Source organism: Fusarium graminearum, chromosome 1 (assembly GCF_000240135.3).
Source record: "Fusarium graminearum PH-1 chromosome 1, whole genome shotgun sequence".
In the NCBI taxonomy this organism is placed as follows: domain Eukaryota; kingdom Fungi; phylum Ascomycota; class Sordariomycetes; order Hypocreales; family Nectriaceae; genus Fusarium; species Fusarium graminearum.
The window spans coordinates 3,096,647-3,115,642 of record NC_026474.1 but is presented as its reverse complement, the minus strand read 5'-3'; the positions used below and the strand labels follow the sequence as shown (position 1 = coordinate 3,115,642).

The window sequence follows — 18,996 nt, the reverse complement described above, 5'->3', positions numbered from 1 at the left end:
TCCTAAGTCTTGGGGTATAAACGCAAATGCCTAGTCTAAGAAGCCCAGTCCAAGTAGTATAAGCTGATCTATTAATTTCGTCTCTTATACTTCCAATGACCAATTTCTGAACCCTGAGGCACGGAACATGGTCTCAATGCTTCTATGCTGGGTATTACGGACTGACTATTCCTAATATGGCTACAAGCTGAACTACCAACAGGTTCAACACAACTCAAAGATATATCTACATGATTCTCTTCGTTCATTTTGCTCCGCGTCCTGCAAGCGAGGCGGCTTGTGCCATCTTGGCATTCCTTGCTGCATCTCGTGCTTGATCCCACGCTCGACCCGAGTTTCCTTGTCGTGCGTCCCTAGCTGCCTTCTTCTCATCCTTGAGAGTCCGAGCCTTCTCGCGTGGATCAATCACAACGAGCTCCTCCTCCGCCTTTCTACGGTTGCTTAGATCCTTACCGAGTTTATCTGCCGCAAAGCTGAGAGCATGCGACATCCAACCCTCGTCGTCGCTCTCATCCTTTTCTTGCTTATCCCATGACGTGCAACTTTGGCAATTTGCGATGAAGTGCAGATCACACAACTCAGCTTCCTCGTCCCCAGCTTGCGCGTCTTCCCCATCCTTGGTAGTTTCACGAGCCGCTGGTTCATTCTCTTTCTCTGGAGGTGCCTTCTCCAATCTTGACTGAAAGGCTTTGAGCATGCGGAGCGCTTTAGCGTCGTCCGCTGCTGAAGTGTTGGCCGCTCCTGGTCGTCGTTTTCGTCCCCTCATTGATGTTTCGGGGATCATAGATTCCAGCGCAGACTTCTTCTTCTCCTTCACGGGTTCTTCAGAGTGTATCGTTCGTCGCATGGACGCCTTGAGTGCTGCCATCTCTTCATTGGCTCGCTCCAATGCTGTCTTTCGGGGGGCTTCCGGTTCAGGTGATTCGTCCTCGATCTCCATCTTGACAGGTGGGGCAGGTTTTTGCCGAACCTCCTTGGGTGGCTCGCGGGGGGTGGTCTGATCTGAGTTATCTTGTTCCTCTTGAGCGATTGACACTCTTTTTTCCGATGCTCGCTCCTTCTTGGCCTTTGTTGGTTTGCTGCGAACTTCGTCTTGCTCCGGAGCTTCCTCCGGCGCTTCCATAACGATTCTGGGATCAAATTTCTTCTTCTTTAGCACAGGCATTTCGTCGTCGCCTTCGTCGTCGCCAAAGCTCAGCAGTTGTTTCCCGCCTTTTCGCTTCTTCTTTTTATCTTTGGTTGTGGTTGTTTTAGACGGCGCAACGGCAGCAACTCGAGATCGCTTCTTCATATCTTCAAATGGGTTTATCAAGATTTCTATGCGCTCGATCTTGACCGGGTATGTTGGGCGTTCTGTAGCTTCATCCACTTCTCCTTCGCCCATTTTCGCCAAATTGTAGACCGTATCGCCAGCAATTCGTCCAAACATGGTGTTTTTTCCATTCAATTCCTCAGCCGTGTCGAGGGTGAAGAAGAACTGACTGCTGTTTGTATCCGGGCGCGATTCGTTCGCGGAACCCAGTAGGCCTCGGCGATTAAATTTGAGACGCGAATGGAATTCATCCTTGAAATTGATTCCTGTTGGCCCTGCGTTCTTGCCCATGCGCTGGTCCATGGGCCAAGGATCCAGATCACCGCTGAATGCGCCTCCATCGTAAATCGACTCTCCGCCGTTGCCAGTGCCGGTGGGATCGCCACCCTGCAGAATGAAGCCAGGAACCAATCGGTGGAATATCGTGTTATCGTAGTAGCCGTCGAGGGCTAGTTGTAAGAAGTTGCGACATGTCAACGGCGCTTGTTTGGCGAACAGCTCGACAGAGAGTTCGCCTCGAGTGGTGTGGATAATGACGGACGCAGTGGGTTGCGGTTCGAGATTGTAGATCGCCGACATTTCGACTCTCTTATATCGTGATGATAGAGAAGCTGGCGTTTGTTGTTGATGTCGCAAAAGAAAACGCGTGCAACGAAGAAAGTTGATTGTCGTTGGAACGCTAAGAGAGCTTGGCTTGCTAGTCTAGCTTGCATGGATCCACGCCCGCGTTATCGATAAGCTCCACTTGTATGTACAATCGTTAGAACTTAGAACATGAGCTAAACACCAACGACACATCACCAACACTAACAAACAGTTCACCAGACTGCCTCAAAAGAATGAACTGAGCAAGTATTACATTTCGACCTTGACAGTGAATCTTATCATATGTATGTAGGCAGCAATCGTAACTCTTTTAGTTATCTAAGTATACCGTTCTCAGCTATAGAATATAGAGGTTTGCCGTAAACATGCTTGTGTAGATAACCCCAAACTTCAGGAAGAGGCATTGCCGATTCAAGAGTCTTTATTAGGTATACTGAGATATGCTCTGCGTAGGTTGAACCAGAAGCAAGAGTAAAGGCCAATAGTCCCATTCCGCCTTTTAGTATTCAAGCACCAGCGGCGTCAATCTTTCAGACTAATGATAAACTCGAAAAGCGATAATGCAAGCAGCTATTAAGCGATTCAGCCACTGAACAACATCCAACACTACATACTAAGTCTTGAACCCCCACGCCCCGATCGTATATATTGTGTTCTTACCTGATCGAATGGGTCTCGCTTCATTCTTCCACAGCCAGAAGAGATGCGAGCGCAGCAATACATTCTAGTACTGCAACGATATGAAATAAACAGCTGGAACAGCCATTGTCACTGTGGAGGCTTTTTTGTCCAGGCTGCATTGTTGCGCGATGCCTGCGACGCTGGTTAGCTGTGTGGAGTGTTGGACCAGGGATTGACTGACGGTAAGTGCTTTTGCTTGCACTTGGTGCTCTTTGGAGTAGCTTGAGACTTAGTGGATCGAGTAGACATTTTGAAGTTGCTTGATGTTGTGTTGCAAGAGGAAGAAATAGCTACTGTGCGTAAAGCCCGGGAGATGCTTCTTCTACCTGTTATATATGTGTTCTTGTTGGAAAAGTTAGTTGTTAGGTAAACCTTGACTTGATATATTGAGTTTTTGATCTGGATCAATCCATTATTGATAATTTTTGAGTATATTGAGAAGGCTGGGGCTCCGCCTTATAGACCAAAAAAAAAACCTGAAATAAATAGTGGTTAAGTCAATAAACTACAGGGCCTGGTTGTGGAAGTATTAACGCATTCCCCTTTCCTCTAGTATACCAGTTACGAATCTCATCACGGGTTAACAGTAGAACACCTGGGGCCTAGACGTAAAGTACAACGCTTCCCACAAGTAATCACTATATGGCTGGTGTGTTGCAGGCATTCTGGGTATGCTGGGTAGACTGTTTCCTCTCTTCTAGTCCCAATAGGCCTCTTAGTGGCATAATCATCTTAGGTTTTATAGGATTAAAGAGACTGGCAAACTTGAAATTAGGTATGCTCTTATTTATTGAAGATATTGGACGATTAATATTGGTGCTCTTTCATCATTATATTAGTCTCGGGCCGGCTCTCGACTTATCTCGGTGTTCCGTTTAACAGCCTCAATATTAGGTACGGAGGCAGTTTTATTCGCTCTGCCTAGCTGCCTAAACATCAGTTGTTCATTTTTACAGATTCTCCATCTCGAAAATAACAACCACCCCACACCTTTTGCATCCAACACCAACCGCATTATTGCTTCCTCCTGCCCTGCCTCCTTTCCAGGCCGCCCGGCGCATCATCAGTCATGGCTGACTTTGCATTCAACTGGCAGGGCGTCGCCTACAAGACTAGAAGACAGAATCGCCGATCAAACGCTTTGGTTTGCCACTACAATCATTTGTTACACACTCATGGTACTGAGCGCCCTATTCTCGAGATACCCTAGAACCTTGGGGTAAATATTACTACTTTCACGACAAACTGAAGGTGCCGAACATCCCCAGGTTAGTGCACAACTATGTACATATCTTGCTTGAAGCTAATATACGTCAGAGACCATCTAGGTGTAGTTGTTGGAGAAATCCTCCCAGCTGGTCTCTCGCTTCAAACAGGGCAGGAGATCAGTCCTAACGAGTTCGAGTTCGATCCTGATTATCATTCCTACATCAGAACCCAGGAAAACATCGGACTTGTCGTCAGCAAGATTAATGGGAACATGCCCTCCTTTCATCGCCTCATCGGATCACACATTGACAAAGTCATCAGGAGGCTTCCTATAGACGGCAACGTTCTGGATCGAATTTTCTTCTACAGAGAGTATGTGAGGGGCATCAACACAACTAGCAAACGTGAGAGAACGTCCGGAATCTTGGAGAACATCATGGCCTTCAATCAAGACTACCTAAGGTGCAAAGACGACAACGACGACGATGAAGACAACGATTATGATGATGATGACAACGAAGATCACTCTATGAACTCCTACTCCAATCATCTTGCCGAGAGTGAAACCTCGGATCAGTTGTCCGAGGAGAGATGCCTGACCTTCTCGCAGTTCGAAGCCAATAATGAGACTTTAAGTCTATTCGATTGCCTAATGAATGGACCTGGCTACTTGGCTCACGGCGATACTGCAAAGCTTCTGTCTTACTGCAAGGTATATCTTGAGAGTCTACCGAACACAGGACTGTACTGACTAGTATTCAGGGGAAGTGGGAACTTAAGACTGAGGAACAGACACTGATGCTTCTGTCAGTGGGATTGCGTCAAGGGGCTTTGGCTGGAGTTGCGACTGTGATCGATCCAGCTCTGTACGGACACTTCACGGCCATATTCTGCGAACTTCATGACGATCCCAGCTCAGGCGGCTTCAACAACCTTCACAGCAATATCAGAAGTGCCCTCAGATTTGCCTCAATCTGCAGCCGAACTATGCTTATTTAAGACTTCTTACTTGGGGCTTTCTATTTCGGACTTGGGACTTAGATTACAGCAAGAAAATATCCTAAAACTAGTCCAGGTTGCTACAAAGTGACCAAACCGGTTGGTAACAGAAAGGTTGACTTCTGAGCTCTAGGCTACAAAAATAAATAGCCTGAAATATCTAATCTAAATAGAATGAGCTGACTTACTATTTTCGTCTCTTATTCTCCCAATGGCCAAGTTTTCTGATGCCCTGAGACCAACTTAGTTCGCCCCTTATGACCTTAGCAGTTGGTTTCTTACTGTCTATGGGACAGACAAACATGAACACACACTGCTATATTCTCCCCTGTTTACTCCTTCTTCTTTGATGACATCTAGGCATTAGATAACGAGCCTCATATCTAGCAGAATCACATGAACCAGAAACTTCAGCATGCAGGAAGACGGCTGTACCTAGAATACCTGTCAATCAATCACTTATGCGCACAGCATCTATCACACCTGTCAAAGCACCCAGTGTCAACATCGACAGCGTCGATTGGAACCACGACAACTACCCTCAGCGCATCAAGAGCACCAATCAAAGCGCCTACCCAGCTATCGGGAGCAGTGTACAAGCCCTGGCAGGAGAACTACTGGCCGCAGTCAGGGTCATGGAAGTACCTGCAAGCATTTTAGCCATGGATATTTTCTTTGGCTGTGCTGTAATGGATGGGTCGCCCTTTGTTGACCAGTCTCGGGCTGAGAAGCTGATTGTCTGTGTGAGTAAGCCTGTTGGTCGAGATCTAATGGCCTTCTTATCTTGGACATGCACACACAGGAGTCAACTCGACTGGCTCCCCAAGGGCGTTTCGGTGAGGATGCAGCTTAGACTTGGAAGGTTGTGTTATTGATTCACCGAAGAGGGGACGCGCTGAAGACATAACAACAATAACAATATACCTAAAGTAAAGTCATATCACCGTGAACAAATTGCATGTCAAGCCTGCTTAACCTATAGCATCAACACGCCCACGGGCCGTAGCGTCCAAGCCGTCCATCCATCTCGCTTGCCCTGGCCTCGACGAGCGAATTGCTTTGCCTCTCTTCTGTTTATCTCAACTACGCTGCGCCGTAGAACCTGAGAAGCGCCCTGCTCCTGTTCCTCAAGGACGACTGCATCCCGTTTGTTGCACGAGGAGGCAAAAAAGCGCACTTGCGCGACGTCGTACAGCGGCTCGTGAAGGGTTCGACGAACATCTATCCCACTTACTCAGATGTGTTGGGCCGTTCAAAACGGGCGACATCCTGCAAATGCCCTGATTTACAGCCCTATAGATGTGCTAATAATGCTGTATGTGTGTTGTACTTTGAAGCAGGCAAGCCAGGGTTGCAGCACACCAAAACATCAACAAAGGACCGAAGTTGGCATGCACTATTGCTGATTTTGCTACTGTACCTGTGCTAGTTTCTCTTGACCAAGGCATAGAATCTTAAGAAAAACACCGCAAATCAGCAGATTTCCATGTTTCCCATATTCCTTGGCAGCAATAGATCGACGGAGCAAAACAATCGCCGATTAAGATATAATTCGTATGCAAGCATGCGGGTCTGTGCTGTACAGTAGCTTCAGAAGTAAGAGCAGGGATTGTGTCCCATATCCCAGATCTCCACGATAATCGACTCCCAGCTATGGGTTTGCTTGTGCAGGGCCAAGAGAGTCGATTCAGGCTTTTCTTCAGCTGCATCGTGTATCAACAAAGAACCATTGACCTTTGTATCTGATAGCGTGATCGTGCCTTTGTTCTCTATTGGATCAAACTCGTGTTATTGAATAGTCTACATGGATCATGGATGAAGAACTTCTGCGTTAGCAAGCAAGCCAACAAGCAAAAATGAAAAAGGTCAGCCACACTGATTACATCTTAGAGGGGGCGAGGCCCAGCCGTGAATCAACAATGGCGCCATGTCTGTCGAATTAGGGTAAGAGAGAAAGAGAGAGAGGAGACTCGGCCCATCCTATCGGAGAATTGGATGCCTTCGGATATCGATCTTTCCGATTGAAAGTTTGTTTATTGTTATTGATCGTTGTGTCAAATCAGAGGAAACAATAGAATGCTTCAGAGTAACAATAACGGAATAACCTGTTAAGATCCTGGCCTAGTATGGACAGTCACCCTTTTATCGTGGCGCAGTACATATTCGATGCATGCAGTAGTGCAGCTTCGGCACACGCGAAACATATCTCTTGCTTTGACTTGCAGAATTTGGTAAACAAGAACCGTCTTCTTGGTAAACCAATGTCTAGCAGGTAATAAGAGATCTGCAACTGTGTTGTGTTGTCAACAATAGCTCAAGCCACAACAACGCCCCAAGCCATAGACTAGAAGGCGCCATCGAATCCGTAAATGGAGATATCTAACCATTGACAACCAAGGCCAAGACCACAACCAGCAAGCCATAAGTTCCAAAGGACGAGCCGGAGTGGGCATCATATGCTGTTCTCTATTGAATCTTGGTGCTTATCGCCTCGACCCACTCGGCACATGGTGAGTGAGCTATTTTGACACGACCCGAGTTACATCGCATCTCTGTTTAGAGCTATTGAAACAAACATGGGGTAGGAGAATCGTGAGAACTGATCACAATCAAGAAAACTAGGCTTGACAACGCACGCTCGTCCTAGGATCTGGCGTTACGCGGGCGCCTCAACGGCTAGATTGTTCGTGCTGTACTCTGTGTCCGTAAATCGGCTGATTCTCAAGAGCTAGTCTTCAACCCTGAGCCTTGTTAGTTCAATTGTCGGGACTGAACCTACAGCACGCTGACAGTTGGACAATGAGTCCGACATCGCCAAGTCATTTAGTATTTCTTTCAGTTTCATGTCATACATGAACATGGCATGCCGTAATAGGTTCGAGACTCCAAGTAAATATCTTGTTGTTTCTCTCTCGGTAACAATGAATCATACTATTTGAATCGACTCTTGAATCACGATTGTGAACCCCACAAGTTTAGTCCCATTTCCAGTTTCAGTGCGGGGATGAACCAAGAAAAGAAGACAGCGAACCGTATGACCGCCGCACGAGCCAAGGTTCGGAGCAGGGGTATGGAGAGACGGCGCTCTAGCCAACTCAACGGCGAAGAAGCTTCAATATCGTGTCGCAATTGGGATGTTTGTCCGCCATGGCAACTGGCTTCGCTACCCTTATAATCTTGACAGATATGCGGCAAATGTCAGTGTTTTATCCGGCTCGACAGATTCCGCGGGCCATCTGTCATGCATAATGATGGATTCCGCAGCAAGACAGGTAAGTTTCGAATCAAACGTATCCTCGGCCTCGCCTAGACTAGACCCCTCCTCTCAGTGGCTGTCGTTGGAGATTCCAGCTTCCAGCTTCCGAGTTTGGTGTCTCGAAAAAGCAAACATGCAAAGGCCCCCAGCCAACCAGAGGTCGTATCTCGACATCACCATTGATCCCCAACAAGGCTATGCCCTGTCAAATCTGCCAGCGCCATTCTCTGACAGCGAATTGCGTGATAGAGTTGTTTACTGTACAAATGTTGAGTTTGGTCAGGGTTTCTGAATAACATGCCGCTTCTTGACCGCATTCCGATGCATCCGGGGTTCGTAGATCATCCGTCATGCCAATTGATCAATTGACAGTCTGGTGCAGAACAGCGTTGTGCTATTACAGCAGTAGTATCATCATTATGATCCTGTTCCGTAATTCCCATGGAAATCGCCATCATCAAAATCCGAAAACACCAGTGAGTTCACACACATGGGTGGATAGATAAGCGGATCTGCAGAGAAGGAGGGACGTTCGCGTACACGACAAAATGTCGATTCTGGACGCTGATAGGCTGCTCGGTTATGACCATCTTCACATCCTCCCACCTCTAGCTGACAGTTTCCAGTCAGCCAGTTCCTGGAGGCAATCATTTAACCTAACTAGGCAATTGGGACTTGGTCCGCAACGGGTTGGTAGGCGGATAGTCTTTGGTAGGGCAGACCTTGGGAGTAAAAAGTGGCGGCTATCAACCTAAAAAGGCCAGGGGTTGGCCTTCAAACACGAACCATTGACTGCAACTTGTCGTCATCAAAATGCATGCAAAGCTGGAAACCAATCCTTTTTGGGACGTCCTCAATTTTTGACTGGATGGCCGGCTTCTTGGCCTTTCTGGCTTGAGATTCAAGATTGTGTGTTTGAGCCAAAACACCCATGCCACTCACTCGCATCTGCAGAACACAACCCACTCGGGTGTTTCTGCGTCTTATCTCCATGCCTGTGTTTATTGTTGTTTACTGTTGATTTGAAACCCCATACTGCGTGCGATATAAATCCCATCGCCAGCAGCAATATAAGACAAGCAATTATTGCTTCTGCTCAGCATGTGATGCTGTTGAGCCACAATAATGCATGACTTGAAGCACATATCTTGGTCATGACTTTCAAGTGTCATCCCTATGAACCTTGTAAAATTGACATCGTGACCACTTGGCGGCCTGTTGACTGGTTGCTTTGCGGGGAATAAAGCATCAAGGTATGAGGGCATCAACAACCAAGATGTGGGGAAGTTTCAAGTGAAACTAAACACCAACCAAGAGAGCTTGTTGATGAACAGATTACCCAGTTGGTAACTGACCAATGATAATCCGTGTATGCATCCCCGCGAAAACAGTCCCGCAAGTGGACCCTACCCTGGAGAAGCGCCAAAGACATGGCTTCAAAGTTTGACAACGTCAACTTGTTTATGCTCACGTCAAGGGACCAGAAGGGTCCATTGAGACATTGTAACGGAATGCCAACCCTGTTGCCATTCTCAAAAGTGCAAGAGGAACTGAACAAGCAGATAGGATTGTAGAACCCTTCCAGTTCAACAGAGAAGTATTCACGGTATGAAGCAGCTCAAGGTAATAGCACGTCAGACAGTCTGGTGTCGATTCGAGTATCCATAAAGGCTCAAAGATTGACTTCAACCAGCCATCCAGAGATGTCTGGATAAAGAATGGTTGTCAAGTCGATCTACACGACATGTTTGCCCTGAGGGCCCACCGGACCCTAGGGCCAGAACCCAAGGGCTAGAACACAGTTGAGATAGCAACAGGATGAAGCTATCACGAAAATTTCTTCCGAGTCACCTCGCTCGATATTCTCCGCCTGCTAGGTCTCAAAAAGTTTGCATACCGACATTTGCCAACGGCATACGTAGGAATTATGATTTCAAATCCATCGGTATTCCTGCGGGGCCCTTTTGTGAATCGACGTTGTACTGTGACTGGCGAGGTTTTCATTTCCTTCTGTTGGGATTGTTGAATAAACCTAAGCCGGAGCGGCACAGTAGCACCGAGTACTAAGGCATGGTTCAGTGGCGAATGCGTCGTTCACCAGAGAAACGATGCGCGAAAGAGGAGCTGGGAAGAATTATTAAGTAAAAGGTGTATCTTTCGGATGGGGGAAGGTTGAGATTTTCATGCTTATCGCTGGAGCGATCGTTGGAAAAAAACGAGGTTGGCTTAGTTGGCTCTTCACCCCCCTCTTTGGACACCGACAGGCCGTATGTATCTATGCCGTTGTGATGTCGTTCTGCAATGCATTGCTTGGCACTTGGTAAGACCCGAGTGGATTTTCTTTCTTTTTCTTGAGATATTAGCATAAAAGACTCCCTTGCATCTTGAAAGCGTTCGTGGAAAGACGATGGCGTTTCCGTGTCGGTGGAGGCGTCATGGATCCAATCCGGCTGGCCTGGCTGGTTCGCTTCTCAACCTTGCCCTGCGTCGCTGTGGTGAAGAAGCGAGGGATGGAGCCTGGCCCGCTTAGTAGTTAGGGGATCATCTCTGCAGGCACGTCAAGGCCTGCATAACGTTTGGTCGCAAGACCCAGAACGGCGCTGCTGTGGAGGGAAAAGAGGTGTGCACAAAAGCAATACAGGAGATAACCGTAACTTGAGTTTGATGAAAGGATGAGAGAAGCCAGGTATGTAGAGATGCGTCTTGCCCTATACTGAATTGAAGCGCGTAAATATGGGACCCTGAATGGAGGAAGGTACGGCGCCGTAATTTTAGTGCTTTCAGAACCCGGCATGTGGGGGTAAGTGCTAACCCAAAAAAAGATTGGCGCTCGGGTGATTCAGCCTCATTTCAATGCGAGCCTGTGAGAAAGAGAGCACGAGAAAAAAGAGGTGCCGTCATTTTAGACGGGTAGCTCCGCTTCATCGAAGGCTTCTGGAACATTTTTGGTCCAATAGCTAGCCCCTAACCATAACTTAACCCAGGTTAGGTGCAGCTTCAAGGATCCTGACACGTGCGTTTTGTGCTTGTGCTTGTGCAATTTCTGGATCCATCGTCGCTATTTCATTCGTCCCCTTGGCGGGTGATCGTGGATAACCTCAAATTGCAGTATGGTTGGGGACGAAATGGAGAAAAAAAGTTTTTGAGGTCGAGGCAAGGAATTCCCGTCTGCTGTCCCATAAAGTACCACTCTGTCGGGCAAACCAAGTTAAATCTTACGTATGTAATTAACGGCTCGCGGCAATTGTCGAGGATAGAGAGAGGGGCTGTACCCATCGCCGCGGGCCGGAAGAAGACGAAGTAGAGAGAAAAGGGAAAAGGGAAAAATCCACCCCGAACCACTTGGTGACATGCGCGCAGTCACAGCGTTCGGGTTTCAGTCCTCGGAGAGGCAAAGATCTCTTTCTCCACGAGTCGCTAAGTTCTTTCGCGGTTCCGACACGATGAGGATGAAAAAAAGAGTGGATGTTTAAGTCAATGCGTGCAACTTTTTCAACCAGATATGTTATGCAGTTATCAACTAGTTCGAGGGGAACCGACTGTATCAGGAGATCATCATTTGTCCAATGTCCGTCCGTCCATGGTAGACTCAAATTTCATTATTAAAGTGATTGTCATGGTCTTTGCACGCCGGCAGAACGAACCGCAACATCCGCCAAAAGGCGGAAAGTTTGTATAGTCAGCATCAATTAATTATTTGGTTGTGACAGCTTCATGCAAAAGAAAAGTCTGCGCTCGGTGGTGACTCCAGCAAGGGAATGAAGTGACCGATGTGATGCAATGTATGCAGACTCCCTACCCCTTGGTGACAAGCTTCAATTAAGTATGGGCGTGGAATAGTCACTGATGACGATGATGGTGATAATTTTATGTATGTACTTGTCCAACTCCCCTGGTGTATTGGACTAGGACTACTGTAGTGGCTCCTCTATCTCACGCGTGTTGCAGCAACCCATGTTACGTGGGACGTGTGTTGAACTGCAAATCATCTAAAAGGCTCGCGCGTTTCCAAGTCGCCTTTTGGCGTTTATCTCACCAGACACGTTGTAGAAAAAAAAAAGTTACGGGGGTTGGGAATGGATGGGACGGGGTAGATCTTGAGGGTCTTTGGTTCAGCTACAGGTATTGCATTGCAAGTGACCGTGTCATTTTCAGTGTCAAGTGTCAGCATCAGCGTCTCGGCTTGGGCGTTATTCGTTGGTGGATGTGTCGAGGCGGAGGCAACGACGCAACACTATGCACGGCAGCAGGGCGAAGCGAGGGATGGTGCATTATCAGAAAGAAACAAAAAAGTTGATGTCAAATCAGGCTGGCCTGACCTGGCGCCAGAATTGAGCAACTCGATCCGAGACGGGATGATCACCGTGTCTCTGTCTCTGTCCTGTCTCGCACCCTTACCCAAGGTTAGGCAGGCAGGCAGGCAGGCATTGTAACTTGACCCTTAACTCTGCAGCACCAAGACAGCCAAGCCAGCCAAAACCTACCACGCTCTTTTTTCAAGGGGGAAAGTGAAGCTGATAATTGAACATACGAGCTCTCTGACAAAGCCTTGTTTCCAAAGTGCTTGCACATCCTGACGTATACCACGTCTGTGAAGCTTTGCGATTGGCATTCTGCAGCATGTGAGACTGACAGAACTTCTGCAAGCCCTGTGCAGGCGTGCCGTACGACACATGGTGACACAGTAAGTAGTACATGGCCAAGGTTACTCTACCGTCCACTTTACAAGACAGTACAACTCCTTCCGATGTGTTGCGGCTCTGCTCAATTCTATTCAATCAATGCCTGGCCTTCATTTCCACGGTTTCACGGGAATCTACATTGAGAACAGCCGGTCTTGGAGGTCAAGGGCGCAAGATCCGGGAGTCAGATGAATAGAAGGGTCCGAAACACGCTCTGGTCATTGTTTCACCCATCCTGTCGTCTCTGGGGAGACTGTAGCATCTCAAGAGGCAACTGAGTACGTATTAATATACTCACGACTTTTTACTGAATGGGGCCGAGTCGTCTGTTCGCTGAGTCCGATGGTGATCCCTGATTGGAAGGTCGGGCCGTGAATCTGAAAGTGAATGCGGGGCAGAAGCCACTCGCTAGTTGCCTATAGTTGCAGGGGTCTAGGCTTTAAATGGAAAAGTGCTGCAAGGCTCAGATCCACCATGTGAAGACGTCAGTCAAGTCAAGTCAACAAAATGTGAGGGAGAATTGAAACCTGCATCCTGGAAGTAGGGAATTGATCAAGCCCAGAAGCCTTGTAGAACTTGAATTCGTCTCGATTGACGCGGCTGTAGACCGATTTCCAGATATACGGTACTGAGCTGTGCAGATTAACGTAGAAATATTGAATCCAGTCAGACCATTGACGCATGCTGAACAATAGGCAAAAAGCCACTTGCTAGGGACATGGATCAAACTTACCCAGGTAGGCTGTACCGTATATCACATCGCATTTCTATCATAGTCCAGTCCAGTACAGGACAGTAGCGCAAAGACTAAGCTTAGACTCAGCTTGACTCACGTTCAAATCGCGAATCTGCCACGCTACATTACACTGAATATCCTAGCTGATTGAGGCTGTTTGGTGTTGAGATTCAGGGACAAGCAGAATATTTGGTACAGCAATGGTCCGTTCTCTAGGAGGATCGACGTTGGAAAAATAAAAGTGGCTCAACCGGGCTTCCGCGAGACTGTCTGTGGCTTGTGCTCATCCGCCCAGGCCACCTATTGTTTTGTCTCTTGTCTGAGTGTCTGAAATAGTAGGCCCTGAAATTTAAAGAGCGTATATCCAATTACAGTGACAGACGAGATGCTTGATTGCGGAGGAAACTTTGAATAGTGTCTCAAACAATGTATTTTCAACATAATCAATTGTTGCTTGATTCCTGCTCGGAGTTGTTCTTCCTCTGACGTGAGGGGTTTCTTAAGCCAAGAGGTCCTTTATGGTGTATTCGGCTAAACGAACTGTGCTGAGTTTAAACCATAGTCCGTAAATTGTCATTGTAGAGAGCAAACAGACGTATACTCCGTACTGAGTAAGTATGTGACAATCAGGCGTCTCCAGCCTCCTCCTAGTCACAATGGATCCAAAACCAGAACAAAGAATTATCATCATCATCAAACAGTGCACAATGCAATTCTGCAACGAATGAGGCATTGCATGGTTAGAGGATCTACAAGCTGGCACACCACACGCCATCCAATCCATCCATCCATCCTTTTCTTGGTAGCGTAGTCCAGATCTTGACTTGACCCTTCGCGTCGGGAACGTCCAGGGGATCCTAGGCGTGGTTCCTGGGGCTACCCCTCATTGGCGTCAAAACTACTGCATGTGAGAAGTGAGCAAGAACAAGTTTGATGACGGAAAAAAAAAGAAAGGAAAGGAGAGGAAACAAGCATCTCGAATTCGATGAGAAATCGATCGTCGGGCTATTGATGCCCAGAGACTCACTCATTTACAGTCGAATGTTAATTGCCTTACCCAAGATTAAACAATTGCCCTTGCTTTGGTTCAATCTCGCCTCGCTACTACTTTCACACATTCAATACTGTCGATCAACTATTCCTTGCCTCGCGGATTTCTGTCTCCCAGACTCCCAACTTCCCTCCTGCATGCAAGTTTACAGGGTTCGTGGTCCAACGAACTAAACTTAGCTCGCCCTTGGGTTCAATCTTCCGTTTTGCCTTTTTGAGTGACAAGTCCACCAACTTGGGTCCCGACCCCCCAGCCCAGAACCCAGAGTGCGCTGAGCCTGACTCTCTTGAGGTTGAGGTGCGCGTCTGAGGCGTCTCATTGGCTTGATCGAGCACCCAGCAAACTTGCGTTGCGTCTCCTTCGTCGCCATTTGACGCGAGCGCGTTATAAAAACGTAGGTGCGCGAACTCGACGGGGTCTTTTAATAAAGGGGTGCTGCCGTTTAAGTTGGACGTGTAGTTAACTATTAGTTTTACTGGTGCTACTGCTTTCCGGCTTTCGGGCCCATTCGCTCTCTCACGTCCGTCCATTGCGGCTGATTGTACAGAGTAGCTCAGTGTGTCTACATGTACTTGTGCCTGCCTGTACCTGTTTGTGCCTGTGCTGTGCCTGTGCCTCTGTCTGGGCTGTAACTGTTGGATCTAGTTAGTGCATCGTTGTCGCGAGCAAAAGAATGTCGAGGTTTTTGACGATCCACGCACGCTTGGCTGCAGATGGCACGCGAGCAAATGTTCTTGACTTTGGTGAAACTTTGAAGCAAACAAGTTCAGTTTCTCTTTACACCGAGTGATGTCAATGGGCACGCCATTGCTTTGCAATATGGGGGTTACAGTGGCACCAAGTACAAAGCGGCTGAATTCATGTCTGGACGTTATCATGGCAGGACATGACATTGGTATTCGGAACATAACTAACTACGCTACATAATTAGATATAGAGAAACAAACATGTGGTCCAGGTGGACAATGTTGGACCCTGAATGACTTACTGCAACATTCCTATGATGACATCGTCAATGGAGGCCTTTTCCCGCAGCACCACCTCTACAGAACTCTGACTCGTTACTGGTCCTTCCCGGTCCTCCATCTCGAACCCGTTTTCCTTCGTCGACTGGGCAACTTGTGGAGGTTTGCACTCACTAGAGAGTAGAGTTTTTCTCTCTTTCGTTCTCACCTCCACTGTGATAACTGACTCTTGCTTGCACAGCATCACTGCGTCATAATCTTCACAAAGATTCTTAGCACGCACATATGTAGGCAATTATGCTTGTGACCCAGTTAACCACTTATGCGAGCCATTTACTATACTACACCACAAGCATAAGCTACGGTTCCCTCGGCATGGGCATGGGGAGCCTCTTTTTTGCCTTTTGTCATGTGTGAGCGGCGTATGCAGTTAGACAGGTAGTTCAGGTGGTGGAGATAGTACCATTTTTTCCTTCTTCCCTTGCAGAGAAGCAAATTGAAGCGGCAAGCAGGCAGGCATGGCACGTTCAAGACAGGCAAGATGAGCGACCGAGAGTTTCGGTGAAGCTAGGCTTTGATGAATCAGACAAACATGTTCAAAAGGAGTCATATCCTTGGGGGGCAGAAAAAGGGACGAGCAGAGAAAACTGTTGGTGATAGACGTCCTTGAAACACAATGTGATGTGACATGATATGCCTAGGTACAGCAGCACGGTATTTCAATCTACAAATAGCCCACCCCTACTAATCAACCCAAACCCACCACACCAAGGTACGGTACTGGCCTCAGGTCGCTTGGGCGGTAGGTCTCCATCTTCATGGCGGCGCTATGTATAATGACGGTTGATATGGACCTGCCACTACGCACCAACAAGGACTAACTTGCCTCGTTACAATAATCACCACGTTTTATTACTGCATGTCAAAAAGTATCGCCAAGCACCTCCTTTTTACTAGGAAACTACCGTACCATACCCGTCGTGCATGGGTGATACGTATGGGGGTCTGGTGAAATCCGAGATCGTCTACGGAGTAGGAGTAAATACGGAGTATTATGAGAATGGGTCTAATAGGCGTACGAGATCCAACTGGATGCCTGTCGGTTGAAAAGGATGAATAGTTAGTGTTTCTTTGCTTGGGGTGGCGCTTTTTGGCACTTCTTTGAGCCCTGATGTTGAGATTAATATTGTTTAAGGGGATCATGTCTGGGATAGACAGATGAGGCTTGAGATGATGGAGATTGACAGCTCACATGGAGAGACAATTGCAGGAAACTCTTTGAATGGTTGATTATGCTTATGTACGGGATATGCGAATAGTGTCATATTTGTGAATGGCGTCTTCAAAGTGGGGGCTCGGAAGGAGCAAACTTGACTACTGCGACATGGCAAATGATAATGATACGCAAGAACAAAGCGGGCTTGACAATCAGACCCAGCTCAGTCCAGACTCAAACTCAGATTCAAACCCAGCAGATAACTACTCCTGATGACATCGGTACAGTACGTACAGAGCTGACAACCCAAACGTCTCACAATTTTTGGTGCTGTGCGCCATACCACGCCCGGGCCGTCACCCCTGATGAGCATGACCTTGAACAACGTATCCGTCCGTATGTGAGCTCGAACCAGGCAACGCGAAGGACAAGGACAAGGACCGCGCCGATGAACTAACACCACGGGAACCGCGATAAAATAAAATAAAAACCTTGACGTTTCTAGCTAGAGGGCCGATAATCAATGGATGGGACGTATGCATATATGCATCTGCTTATGTACAAGTGACAGCTGCGATGCACAGCACAACATACCTCACCAAGGTTAGAAGGCAAAGAGCACAAGACAAGAGGTAAAGGGCCAATGAAAGAAGAGGCATATCAATCTGCTAAATCTAATCTGGTAACTTCAGTGGCTACCTACACAGTTACGGCTACCTACAACTACAGCTCCAGTACAGTAGAGCAGCTAAGGTAGTAGTGAGCACCTTTAATAAGTTTAGGACGACTGCTGACACTCTGTGGAGAATTTTGCATGAAGCATAGCGAGCTGCCTTATTCTCCTACTTCTCCTCTCATCCATAATTACATGCATGCATGATTAATTGGCCTTGAGACGCTGAAGCGCGACATAGCCAAGTGATTGGTTCAAGTAGGGATGCAGCACTCAACTCAACACCAACCACTGTATGGCGAAATGTACGAAGGCATCCATTTTCAGTTCAATAAAGCAGCCATTGCCATAGGTCCAGGCTTTGATGTGACAACGCCTCAAAAAATCCCTTCTGTCACCAGCGATGGGATGGGGAGTCGGGCTGCCTGAGATAAAAGTCAAGTTTGGACCGGATCAATAGGTGTTTGCTCAAACCTAAGAGTCACTACACTACCAAGGCTGTACTATACTAATCAATACAAGTCTCGTCGCGCAGCACCGCGTCGGGCAGGCATGTATGAATTTCAACGTTGAGGAACGAACGACACGGTTGTCGAGTCGAAACGTGACGAGACGGGACGCGATGATGGCTTCACGTTCCCGTCACTACTGCAAGCTTTGTGGGTGATAAGCCGCAGTAGCAGTTGGTTTGGTTCATAGGCTAACTCACTCCACGTTAACTCGTACGCGGGTTACTTGTGCCGGGCAACGCAAGACTCGTTCCGGACGGCAGCTTGAGTTTTTACTTGACCAGCCATTCGTTGGATGACCATGTACATTGTTCATGTTGTCCAAGTTACGGAAGCAAAAACTCCATTCAAGTGCAGAAGCGTGTGCCATCTTGCAGCAAGCCCTTTCTTTTTCTTTGTCAGTCATGACACTACCATTGTACAAGACAAGACTTCCATGTTTTGAAGGCATTTTGCAACCGGAGCAACAGCGACTTTTTTTTGGTGGGCTAGGTACGGATTTGATGCAATTTTCTACCAGATGATACTTATACTTTTTCTTTTCCTGCTATAATTGGTGCATCGTCTCAAACCAACCCCCTGGGTATCCATCACCTTATCTTGAGATGGCTACAGTACAGTACCTACAGAGAGCAAAAGTAAAGTATCTCATGATTCTTGTTTCGTTTACATCAGTCTAAGCCCGGTCGTGGCCATCTTTTCTTATTCACCCGACCAGTCAGTGCGTTGACACTGAATCAATATGACGATTTATACGAGGCTGGACACACCTGACAATGATTGAATGCTCTTTCAACATGTCTTTCTATTGTCTTGGTTGGCATGATCAAGGCCTGCATGCTGCTTTACTTTGCTTTGCTGTAATGTAATGTAAATGTGACGGTCCTCTACAGCTGGTGTCTGCCGACTCGCTGTGGTGAGCCTACGCAGTGCTTTCTCAATGGGCCGCTTGGTCTCTGTCCCGTCACTGAATGGACGTACAATGCTTATAAACAAGGACAATGGGCCGCTTTCTGTGGCCGCCTGGTGCCCGTTAAGCGACCGTGAAGCAGAAGTTCCAAACAAATAAACAAATAAATAAAAAGGCGACATGTCGTGGCT

General features: G+C 47.4%; 5 protein-coding genes across 5 annotated transcripts; 3 read left to right on the top strand and 2 right to left on the bottom strand.

Moving 5' to 3' along the window:
- Positions 1-244: 244 nt before the first annotated feature.
- Positions 245-1,891, bottom strand: FGSG_00945 (peptidyl-prolyl isomerase CWC27; the record flags this gene model as incomplete). The annotated part of the gene is made up of 1 exon (XM_011318385.1): positions 245-1,891. One exon carries the CDS (start codon positions 1,889-1,891, stop codon positions 245-247), a length of 1,647 nt encoding a protein of 548 aa, XP_011316687.1.
- Positions 1,892-3,774: 1,883 nt separating this feature from the next.
- On the top strand, positions 3,775-4,559 carry FGSG_00944 (uncharacterized protein; the record flags this gene model as incomplete). Its single annotated transcript, XM_011318384.1, has 2 exons — positions 3,775-3,818; positions 3,917-4,559. 2 exons carry the CDS (start codon positions 3,775-3,777, stop codon positions 4,557-4,559), a joined length of 687 nt encoding a protein of 228 aa, XP_011316686.1.
- Positions 4,560-5,268: 709 nt separating this feature from the next.
- FGSG_00943 (uncharacterized protein) lies at positions 5,269-6,257 on the top strand (the record flags this gene model as incomplete). The annotated part of the gene is made up of 3 exons (XM_011318383.1): positions 5,269-5,550; positions 5,907-6,122; positions 6,237-6,257. 3 exons carry the CDS (start codon positions 5,269-5,271, stop codon positions 6,255-6,257), a joined length of 519 nt encoding a protein of 172 aa, XP_011316685.1.
- An 8,355-nt stretch (positions 6,258-14,612) lies between these two features.
- Positions 14,613-15,618, bottom strand: FGSG_00942 (uncharacterized protein; the record flags this gene model as incomplete). Its single annotated transcript, XM_011318382.1, has 4 exons — positions 14,613-15,067; positions 15,121-15,164; positions 15,234-15,281; positions 15,521-15,618. 4 exons carry the CDS (start codon positions 15,616-15,618, stop codon positions 14,613-14,615), a joined length of 645 nt encoding a protein of 214 aa, XP_011316684.1.
- A 939-nt stretch (positions 15,619-16,557) lies between these two features.
- On the top strand, positions 16,558-17,470 carry FGSG_11863 (uncharacterized protein; the record flags this gene model as incomplete). The annotated part of the gene is made up of 3 exons (XM_011318381.1): positions 16,558-16,616; positions 16,846-16,999; positions 17,285-17,470. 3 exons carry the CDS (start codon positions 16,558-16,560, stop codon positions 17,468-17,470), a joined length of 399 nt encoding a protein of 132 aa, XP_011316683.1.
- Between the last annotated feature and the right edge of the window lie 1,526 nt (positions 17,471-18,996).